The 11,159-nt window shown below is 38.3% G+C and overlaps 2 protein-coding genes across 3 annotated transcripts; both read right to left on the bottom strand.

Annotated features, from left to right (window-relative positions):
• Positions 1–98: 98 nt before the first annotated feature.
• LOC117628759 (LEAF RUST 10 DISEASE-RESISTANCE LOCUS RECEPTOR-LIKE PROTEIN KINASE-like 2.1) lies at positions 99–7,512 on the bottom strand. Of its 2 annotated transcripts, XM_034361279.1 has the most exons (7): positions 7,147–7,512; positions 6,902–7,048; positions 6,676–6,772; positions 6,389–6,507; positions 4,793–5,585; positions 1,696–1,731; positions 99–1,406 (listed from the first exon to the last, which is right to left on the bottom strand). In XM_034361279.1, the coding sequence occupies exons 1-7, from the start codon at positions 7,282–7,284 to the stop codon at positions 301–303; spliced, it is 2,436 nt and encodes an 811-aa protein (XP_034217170.1). In that variant the 5' UTR covers positions 7,285–7,512; the 3' UTR covers positions 99–300. The 2 variants fall into 2 exon arrangements, with proteins under 2 accessions (XP_034217170.1, XP_034217171.1); XM_034361280.1 differs by lacking the exon at positions 7,147–7,512 and having other exon boundaries at positions 6,867–7,021.
• Positions 7,513–8,077: 565 nt separating this feature from the next.
• On the bottom strand, positions 8,078–11,159 carry LOC117627934 (protein SAR DEFICIENT 1). Its single transcript, XM_034360253.1, has 7 exons — positions 10,910–11,159; positions 10,711–10,786; positions 10,030–10,606; positions 9,128–9,288; positions 8,833–9,027; positions 8,657–8,738; positions 8,078–8,497 (listed from the first exon to the last, which is right to left on the bottom strand). Exons 1-7 carry the CDS (start codon positions 10,996–10,998, stop codon positions 8,214–8,216), a joined length of 1,464 nt encoding a protein of 487 aa, XP_034216144.1. The 5' UTR covers positions 10,999–11,159; the 3' UTR covers positions 8,078–8,213.

Below are 11,159 nucleotides of genomic sequence, written 5' to 3'. Positions count from 1 at the left end.
TAATCACTGGAGTCCCAATTGTTCTACACCTCAGTTCAAATATCCTGCAGATTAACTTTCAATCCAATGTTTAGAAAATGCAGATTGTAAATCTGTAGTTTATCGTAAGTTCTATATTCAAAATAGTGCTTTCAGGAAAGGTAAATTAGTGCTTTACCTCTCACATGAGCAACGAAGTACAAAACAAGATCGAGCTATGACCAAAAAGAAAAATGCGAAAGGGAAAATCTTATTAGAATGACTTTAAAATTGACTAGGAACTGAATCATCCAAAAGATGTACACCAATTAAGAAAAGATATTAACATATAAGTGAGAAGGTGGAAGATTCTGATTCTGCTGGTGTTCTTGTAGGAGAAGTTAGGACAGGCTTTGGTGGTATTCGCAAGGCTTCAATGCTTCCATCCAGCATTTCAATCACTTTACTCATGGATGGCCTATCTGGTGGCTTTGTCTGTATGCACCACAACCCCACCAAAATCATCTTCCTTGCAAGTTCATTTTCCTCTTGGGTCATAGGATTGGGCAATCCTAAATTGCTGCCCTGCTCTAGATGCTTATAAATCCAATCCGGAAAAAAAGCATCAGTGGTGTGGCTCACTTGAACGTCGCTGTTCTTTCTTCCTCCAGCCACCTCCAGAATCATCATTCCATAACTATAGACATCAGACTTAACAGAGACTCCTCCAAAGTTTCTACAGAACACTTCTGGAGCTATGTACCCTACTGTCCCTCTTGCATCCAACATCGACATAATACTCTCCTTCTTCAGGCAAAGTTTAGAAAGCCCAAAGTCAGAAATCTTTGGGCAAAAGTTGTCATCCAAAAGGATATTATGTGGTTTTATGTCAAAATGCAAAATTCGTGTGTTGCATCCACGGTGCAAGTACTCGAGCCCTCGAGCTATCCCAATAGCAATTTCAAATAGTTTTTCCAGTTCCAAGTGTGGAGTGGTTTCCAAAGAATTTTCTTTGTAGATGAACTTCTCAAGCGATCCATTGGGCATGAACTCATATATGAGAGCTTTTTTCTGACCTTCAAAGCAATACCCCAACAGAGTGACAACATTAACATGCGAAGTTCTACTAATGCTTGCAACCTCGTTTATGAAGTCTTCTCCATTCCCTTTGGATGCATTAAGAACCTTCACAGCCACAAGACAACCATCTCGTAGCTTACCTTTGTACACATCACCATAACCCCCTCGACCCAGTTTATCTTTAAATGAGTTGGTCATTTTTCTGATATCCGAAAATTTGTATCTTTTTACTGCTAGAGGTCCATTGTTCTGAATGAAGGCCTCAAGATCTTGATGGCTCTTTGTCCTCAAGAAAGTTTGCTTCCTACTTTTAATACAGCAAACGATAACACATAGTAAGATCCCACTTCCTGCAGCAGCAGCAGCACCTGTCAGCAGAAGAACGACATATTTTAGGCATCATTAATGGCGAATAAGTTTGATGTATTCTTAAAAGAAATAGGGAAAAAAGAGATGATGGAGGAAATTGCTTTCCGTTGCAGCGTCGGTATACAAAGAAAATAGCAGCTGTGCAGACGACTGGGGACAATGGGAGAGATAAAGAGGTTGCGATTGATAGTTGGATCAGGAGTGAATATAATGATTTAGTTGGGAAAAGTAGTAAAACATTAGAGAACGGAAGAAATAAATATAAAAAATGGGTTGTTGAGATATTACCGACGATAACCTTTCTTTTCCAGTTCCACGAATTGTCTGCAAAAGCAATCAAACAAGCAGAGTTCTTTGAATATTAACTAAACATACATCTACTAAAAAGTCAAGTTACTACTCTACACACAAGTAGATCAGCCAAAACCTAGATACCAAATATTTTGCCTTTTAATTTATATTTGCTTCAAGTAGAAATCTAACGGGACAAAGCTTGTGAAAAAAAAAACAAAAACAAAAAACAAAGACAAAAGACAAAGTGAGGGAAGAAATATGCACCCCATTAAGGCGACTCATAAGTCATAACCTTGCGGCAATTCGATTCGACTAATAAAAGATGTGTTGCAAACAAATCGAAGTAATGAAAGATGATATGCATACCACCGAAAATTGGACAGGTTTCCTCATGGATTGTCCTTATTTTATTTTTATTTTATCCCCAGGGAAGGGTAACCAGTCAAATAGCATCACTTCTGGGTGTCTATGTTCACTCAGGGAGGGTTTATATGCAACTAAAGTATAAGCTTCTAAGAAGTCAACTTACTACACCACACATAAGTAGAAGAAACCTCCACTGCTGTTTTTTCAGAATTTCAAGAATTACTAAAAGTGAAATGATTCTACAGAAGTACCATGGTCACAGGTTTGGGAACGAGGACCGTCTCTGCAAAAACAGACAAATTCATTGTTTTTGAATCCACAGCGCCCGCTACTCTTCTCACAATTGCTGCAATTTTGTGCAGTCCAATTCAAAAGAAACCCCATCTTCAAGATTTCTGTGTAGTTCATTCGCAACAAGGCCTCGACACCAACAGCCACATCAACAGGCAAATTCACCGGAGACTGGCATGAGTCAAATGAGTAGTTCGAGTCCTTCAGTACCTCCTTGTGAAAAGTAGCAAATGAATGATGGCTGTCATTGCTAGCACAGTCAATTGGATATGGATGCATGTACTCTTTAGGCTCTTCGTCGCAATTGTAGAAGAAGGAAAAATCAATTTGATCAGAACTATAACTGAAAGGTGTTCGATCAAGGCTAAAGTTGTGCAGAGGGAGTGGACATTTATCATGATACACAACAGCGTTGGCCAGCACGAATGAATGGTTCGAGTAGAAGATATCTTTAATGATATAATCATCGTCGGAAATACTAAGTACTGGATTTTCTCCATTGCAGGCGATCTTGAAGCTCGAGTAGCCACAGAAGGACTCTTGTCGATCAGAAAGCCAAAAGGGGTAGCTTATATTCGGACCATTTCCACATGTTTGAGGCTTGCAGGCCTCGTAGCTTTGGTCTAGAGAGGAAGTTTGCTTGGCTAAGGTTGTGAAGATGATGGTGATAATAAGGTTGTGAAGATGATGGTGATAATACATACATGGAAAGGTATTTTGCCCTTGAAGTGGCTTTGGAGGAGGAGATACATTTGGAGTGGATGATCACGAAACAGAGAAGAAATCATATGGTGAAATTAATGAGAGTTAGAAATGAACAGATGGTGGAAAATTCTTGGTAGTAGGTGTCTGATTCTATGATTGGAGTTTGAAAAAGAGGAGACTTGACTAAACAAACCAATGGTTTAAGCAACAGGAAGGACTTTGAAAGCAAAAGGCTTTAAAAATAGATTTTGAACATGTTACTTGTTGTATGGCTTGGCTGGAGGGTTTCATGTAATAGTTATAGAAATGCATCCTCCATGCCATGGGAAACGTATAACTAGTGGATTATTTCATGGCAAACGATGTCAGCTTGTGGTGGGAAGTTACCCATACAGGGCCATAAGAGAGAATCATACAAAATAAGACATCGTTTTCAAAGTTTAGTGGCTTTTTCGTATAAAATTCGGCAAATGCTGGAAATTTCAAAACCAAATACAACAATTTAGACAGAAAACGTTTTCCTAGTCAAAGAGAAAAATAGAAGCGCCACTAATTATTCAGCGATATTTAGTATAATTTTGGCATACCATCTGCTGCTGACCTTTCATTTTTTTTTTAAAATGAATGGGATTTAGAAAAATCAGTACTAAATACCCGAAAAAAAGAAAGAGGAAAACCAAAATTCGGTGAATTTCTAAAGGAATGAGTGATGCAGCACTAGAGACTTCGGTGGACGACTTTGCTTTGAGAGTTGTGGTTGGTTGAACCGAAAGTGTAGACAGAGACTTTGTTTGGGCTTAAAAGTAACACGGATAAAAAATATTGATCCAAGATGATGGAGATGTGCACTTAATCGAAGACTTATACTGGATTTCATTTTCACCTGGCAACATGACTAGTAGTATAATATTGGCAAACTAATTATGTTCTAGAATAATTCGTGATTCAATGTGATCAAATCAAACCCATAATAAATTATCATATACTCAACTCTAATTCCTATCTTGACCAACAAAAATTAGTTAGTGAGATTTTTTTAATATTACAAACGTTATTAGAGATAAGGAATTCGAACACAAGACCTCAATTGCAAAAGGTGGAGAAATCGTATGCGGACTTACGATTAAGGGGCAAGGTTGGCGTGCAGTGCAGTGTGAACCATTTGAAATCAACAGACGCCTTACTGAATTCCATGATTCTCTAGTGGACCGTTGACCTGGTCAACCACCTTATGGGTTGTCCTTATTTTATTTTTATTTTATCAACAGGGAAGGGTAACCAGTCAAATAGCATCACTTCTGGTGTCTATGTTCACTCAGGGAGGGTTTATATGCAACTAATATCTGAATTCAGATGGAAATGGAATAGGAAAAGACTCTAATTAACCAACAAACTCAAGATGAAATAAAAACAGAGCAAAGATAACAAAACTTGTTGATGAGGTAGAGGCTAAAGCAGAGCAAAGAGAATGGCAGTTGCACATTTCACTTGGGAGTCACAGCCAAAAGGATCATATGTTTTAGTTCTCTGTAATTAGAATTACTTAACTAATCATTTCTTCTGTGGGGGGTTAATTACAACTTATTCAGCCATCCCATTTCTAATTAGAAGTTCGTAATCTGAAGTGGTATCTCCAAATTCTGACTAATTAATGGAAACTCCAAACTAAAAAAGGTTGAACCGGGAAAATTATGAACCGGGAAAAATAAGAAGGAATTGACATGCGTACCTCCAGAACTTGGACAGGTTTCCTCATAAGGATGGCCCCCGCAAAAGCAGAGAAAAGAGTCAGTGGTGTTGGATCCGCAGGTTCCATTAGAGAGCATGCATGGTCCACAGAGCTCCCATTCGGCCTCGTACTCAACCTGGAAGCCTAGCTCCAAAACACGTTTCAGTACATCCACCGTGTAATTCTCAGGCAGAACATCAACACCCGTCCACATTATGGGGACTCTGATATTGTGGAGGCACAAGGTCCCATTCGGACGAGGATTAAGCCTCGAGATAGAGTCGTCTATATAGAACGCAAGATCGTTTTGGGTACCCTCTATTTTGCAAGTAAAGTAATTTGCGATTGACTGATTGTGAGGGACGCAGCCATAGAACAAAGTCAGGTTCCGAACAGCTTGAACGTAAGCGAAACGATCGTAGTCCAAAGTGGTGTTGATGAGCCTGCTAGTGCAAGGTCTGTCCCAGAGGTCTCTGCGAGCAATTGTGATGATGTTAATTTCCCTGCTAATGTTCAAGACAAGGAAGTCTTGTTCTTCAATTCTGATAACAGGGTATTCATTATCTCGGCAGGTGAGTTCGTACCCTTCTCGCCCGCAGTGGTGGGGCCGACCGTTGGCTGCCCAGAAAGGGTAGGTTATGTTTTTAAGCAAACCGCAGTCGTAGGTATTGCGGCACTCTGTGTATTGAGCATCGTCATCGCAAAGAGCAGAGGGGATCAACGCTGTGATCAAGTTGAAGGTGATGAAGAGGATGGGTAGTCTTAGGAAGTTGTGGGCTGTGGGCATGGTCATCTGCAGAAGCTCAAGGAGAAAATTAGAATTGGAGATGGAGAATCAGAATGATGATGAGCTGGTTCGGTATAGTCATTCGTAGAAAGCTCATGGAGAATCAGAATAGAATTGTGCTGGTGAAGCTAGAATCAGAATAGAAGTTTCAAAGGTGTGTTTCTTAGAATTTTCCCGACAATGCGAGAGAAAGAATGGCTGTTGACGCCACAAGAAAAGAAGGCAATAGTCACGTTTTTTGAGTTAACAAATTGATTTTGGCGACAGTGGGTGGCTGGTCAACGGTTTTGCTTGCATATGTAACAAACATTCTAATTGTAACTGCATTGTGACTGTTGGCTTTTATCACTAAAAATCGTGACTGTTGGCTTTTATCACTAAAAATCGTAACTAATAGGGCCAATAGTCACGCAAAATATAGTAAATACTGCCCCCTTTTTTTTTTTTCTTTTTTTTCTTTTTTTTTTTTGTTAGTGTGAGTTTTCTTCTATGAGCTTTGTCCTTTGTGTGAGTGAATTTGGTCAATGGACATTTCTCCGTTTAAAACATTATGGACGAAATTAATGTGCTAATTATTATTTTCAGATGGGTTGGATTCAGTGAAGCAAGAGGTGACTGATTACCCATTTGGTTACCACACAGACTAACTGTCCAGGTAGCCCAGATTGATGAATGCGCAGGTCATAAAATCTACAGAGCTAACTCGACCTGATTGATATTCGAGTTGGATTATTTGGTGCATTATACTTTATAAGCAACCAAAAAAGTAAATTAGTGCTTCAGCAGATTTAGGGTGATAGGTAACCCACATTCACAGATTTAGGGTGATTATCCGCTGCCGCTAGGCCCAGGTGTCCATTTTGATCGAATGCTGATCTTGACATTGCCTCAGCATGATGGTTGGGATATTGCTCCACTACATAATCACCTATTAAATCAATGTCCCAAATTAAATTTCAAATTGGCAGAATGTGATGGAAGAATTCAATTGACACCATTAAGAGAGTTGATGGACTAAATTGACTCACAAAAAACTTCAATGTCCAATTGAAACACGATATAAGTTCATGTAATTTAAAAAACAATTATAACATACCTTGTGTTAATAAGGCAGTCTCATTCAAGATTGCGTCGACCATTTCCAAGGAATTCCAGTTTGCATAGGCTTCCCTCACCAAATTCTCAATCTGTGTCTGCAAATTTCAACACCACATATAGTTTAGCAAACGAATAACACAACCTAAATAGGATTATTGCTAAAGAAGAAAAGATAAAGATTGTGCATACCCTATTGATGTTGCTTAGGTCCTAGTAGGGAAAACTTGTCCATAGCCCTTCACATATATCGGAATCAAAAAAAGCACAAAATGAGCACCATGATGAATGAACATTTTGTTGCCCATAACGCAGGTTCTGGCATGCTTTACTGTTACCTCCCACATTTTCTCTGACATTCCAACTCCTAAAATCTGGTGGTTTAAAATATTATTGAAAAAAGTTACTGTTAGCCAATTATTTGGAATAAGCATGAATGTAGGAAAATGCATTAAGTTTTATATATTTGTACCCTTATTAGCTTTGACCGGTCAACCACAAACAACTTCAAAAAGTCCTGTACTGTGTTAATGTTCTCCGAGGCTAGCTTCTTGTGAAAAGCTCCATCTTTCCCAATCTTCTTCAGGCGCCTAACTTCATCTTCCAACATGGGTGGATGATGCTTCTTGTACACTTCCCATCAAAAATCTGGGATTTGGTTGCTTGCTTGCTTGCTACTTGGATTAATTTCTAACAAGACTCACAGATACATGCAGTAGAATAAAATTTGTATGCAGCTAGGCACGTAACTCCAAAATGCATGAAATAATTCTGGCAACATCAATAGGATCATCGTTTGCAAGACTGCACACAGAGGAAAACAAATTATTAGAATACCCTTAGACCCGAATCATCGATCCTCTGATAAAAATTTGATACGTAAGTGGCTTTATACTACACAATCCATTATTTCTTGGAGGTCTTTATACTCTTGGTAGTTTGGATTAGGTTGGGTTATGCAAGTAAGTGGCTTGTGGATTTGTTCTTTAGGTCAATAATTATTATATATATTAATTAAAATGTGATTTAAAATATGGTATATATTAAACATTTTGAAATGATTAAGGGAATGATATATTTTGTTTTATCCAATTAAATGATCAAGAGCGAAACCCATGATAAGTGATTACAAAAAATTGAAAATGGTGTTGTAATTTTGTTTATGTTGTATGTGATGACATTGGGTACACAAACAACCCTTAAGGCGACATGTTCATTTATATTCAAGTTCGATATCCTTTCTCGTATATTTGGGTAATTTAGAATATCGTTTTTTCAACACCAAAAAAAATTAAAAAATTAAAAAAGTGATGCTGATTTTACCATCACTTTATAGTAAAAATTCACAAAAGGACATTGTTTTGTTTATAATTTTCTTTTTCATTTTTTGTTTTAAAGACAAGTTTTGTTTATAAACATGATATCATCACATAAAATAGAAATAGAGAATCAGAATTAGTTTCATAATACATATTTACATAAGCAAAAAAAAGGTAAATGCAGATAGAACCAACCCCTCTGGTTTGGTAATGAAAGGGCCTAAAGTAAATCGCCATCTGAAGATGAGTCGGAGATGCTACACTTGATGATGCTGCTTTCCACAAGTGGGTTGAATATATATGGTGAATTTATATTCCAGTTATCACTACCAGTACTGCACTCAAAGTTGGAGCTTGCACTATTGCTTGGTAGCAGGTAACCCACATTGACAGATTTTGAGTGATGATCCGCTGCTGCTAGGCCCAGGTGTCCATTCTGATCGAATGCTGATCTTGACATTGCCTCAGCATGATGGTTGGGATACTGCTCCACTACTTGATCACCTATTAAATCAAGAGCATGTATGTCCCAAATTAAATTTTGAATCGGAGGAATGTGACGGGAAAACTCAATTGGCACCATTTAGGGAGTTGGAGAATCAAATTCACTCATAAAAAAGTTGAGATACCATTGAAATTGAAAACTAATTATAATATACATACCTTGTGTCAATAAGGCAGTCTCGACCATTTCCAAGGAATTCCAGTTTGCGTAGGCTTCCCTCACCAAATTCTCAATATATGTCTGCAAATTTAAACACCACGTATAGTTTAGCAAACGAATAACACAACCTAAATAGGATTCTTGCTAAAGAAGAAAAGAAGAAGATTGTGCATACCCTATTGATGTTGCTTAGGTCCCGAATAGGGAAAACTTGCCCATTAACCATAGCCCTCAACACTTGACATATCGGATTCAAGAAAAGTGCAAAATGAACACCACGATAAATAAACATTTTGTTGCCTATAACACAGGTATTGGCATGCTTTACTGTTACCTCCCACATTTTCTCTGACATTCCAACGCCTAAAATCTGTCGTTGCAAACAAGTTGATGTTAGCCAATTATTTGCAACAAGCATGAAGGTAAGGAAATGCATAAAAATAAAGTTTTAGGTAATATTTGTAGGGTACCTTTCTTAGCTTTGACCGGTCAACCACAAACAACTTCAAGAAGTCTTGTACTGTGTGAATGTTCTCCTTGGCTAGCTTCTTGTGAAAAGCTCCATCTTTCCCAATCTTCTCCAGGCGCCAAACTTCATCTTCCAACATTGGCGGATGATGCTTCTTGTACACTTCGGCATCAAAATTTGGGATTTGGTTAGATTAATTTCTTACTTACAAGACTCACAGATAGATATTTTTATGCAGCTAGGCACGTAATTCCAGGCCATGACATGTAGAAAAGTTTTGCACTTCGAGAATTACAAACAAGAAAAGACAAATCAAACCTCTTCCCATTCAACTTGGTCATTAACTTGTTTAAAGGGCATAAAGCATGTCAGATAAAGAAAAACAAAGCATTAAAAAGGCTACCATTGACCCAAGTCATGAAGATGAAGACAGCCCTAACGTGTTCAAGAAAGTACAATTATTGAACAAAGAAATATGTGATTGAATTCTGACCATATGAAAAAGTAATGAAATAACAGATGCCGAGCTCTAGGTTGTTTGTTGACTCAAATAATGTTCACTAGTCTTTTTTGCAACTTTGGCAACATGCATGAACTTAAAGAAACGGCCGTGGTCCCATTGCTCTAGAGGTCGCAGACTGTTCGACTCGCCGTGTAAACATGATCTTTTGATACAATATTGCATTTTATTGTGTTTGTGATGGTTGACTTCATAAAACTACCAAGTCAAGTGGGTTGGTAAGGTCACGTCCATGAAAAATAATTTAAAATAAAATAAAAAAATGCATAGTAAGAAGCATAAATGTATGAAGATATACCTAATATATGGGCTTGTTTAGTACTTAGGATGTAAATATGAAATCTAATTCAATTTTAAACACCGAACGAGACATGTATACTTACATTCTCCACGATGATCTTTAACAACGAAAGCATCGGTGATGGCCTCACGGATCCTTGAGCCCTGATAGGCGCTTGTGCCTGGAGCCACTCTTGCACCAAGCCTAAATTTTCTGCTCCTAATCCAGCTGGAATTATCTGTGAACTCAATCTCCCCAATTGTAGTAAGCCCATCTCTCACAGTCACATTTACGTCCCCAGTGAGCAACGGCCGCTTCCCAGTTCTCTCCCTCAATATGTTGTTCTCAAATTCTTCAGTCGTCCAATCGTCACGGCCTCCGGTGGGGAAGTCCCCGTCAAGAACAACAATCTCCACTTTGATTGGGTTGGGTAGATCGCTAGCTATTGGCACCATTTGGGCACCATTAGTGTTGTTATTGGTCTTGTCCACGATCTGGATTTGGATTGGGTTGTTGTCTTCATCTAATATCTTGCTTGCGGTGAAGATTGGGAGGGAGAGCTTCTTAGCAAAGACTAGTTCCCCGCTGGATGGCTCAAGAGCTTGGATTCTCATTGAAGGCGACCTTGTCATTGAGCGGAGTGAGCACCGTCTTAGACAGTGGTCAACCTCTTCACTTACCTAATAAAACAGATCAAAATTAAATAAGCAAAAAGATCGATATGATTAATTAAGCTCATATAATTAGTTAAATAGAGAAAAGGCTTTGCATATATATAACGTACCACTCTTCTAAGCAAAGGCTCCAAGGATGAGAAAAGGCTTTGCATGGAGTTCACCAGAACCACTTCTCCAATCACACTGTCAAACGAATAAGCATATGCAATTATAACAAGTAGTTCGAAATCAAACAGTTGAAGGAAATCAAAGATATAAAAAGAATATCAAAACGAAAGAAGAAGAAGAAGTTGTAGTTAGACATACGAAGCAAAAGAAGGTCTAGGTCTCTTCCGTTTTTCGTTTGGCTGATCTTGGTCGGATTCTGCATCATTAAAGAACCGTTTGGCGGCCATTTTCTCAGTTCCAAAGAATCAGAGAGAGACAGAGAGAGAGAGAGGGTGATCGATGAAGTATTCTTAAGGGTTAGGGATGTCACATATGCCATGGCTTTATATATCTACAAAGGTTTGTAAACAAAGAATGACGAGCAAAATATTGATGGGTTGGTAGAATA

Source organism: Prunus dulcis, chromosome 5 (assembly GCF_902201215.1).
Source record: "Prunus dulcis chromosome 5, ALMONDv2, whole genome shotgun sequence".
Lineage (NCBI taxonomy): Eukaryota > Viridiplantae > Streptophyta > Magnoliopsida > Rosales > Rosaceae > Prunus > Prunus dulcis.
Note: the sequence above shows the minus strand (reverse complement) of the source record. Positions and strands in the feature narration are given on the sequence as shown.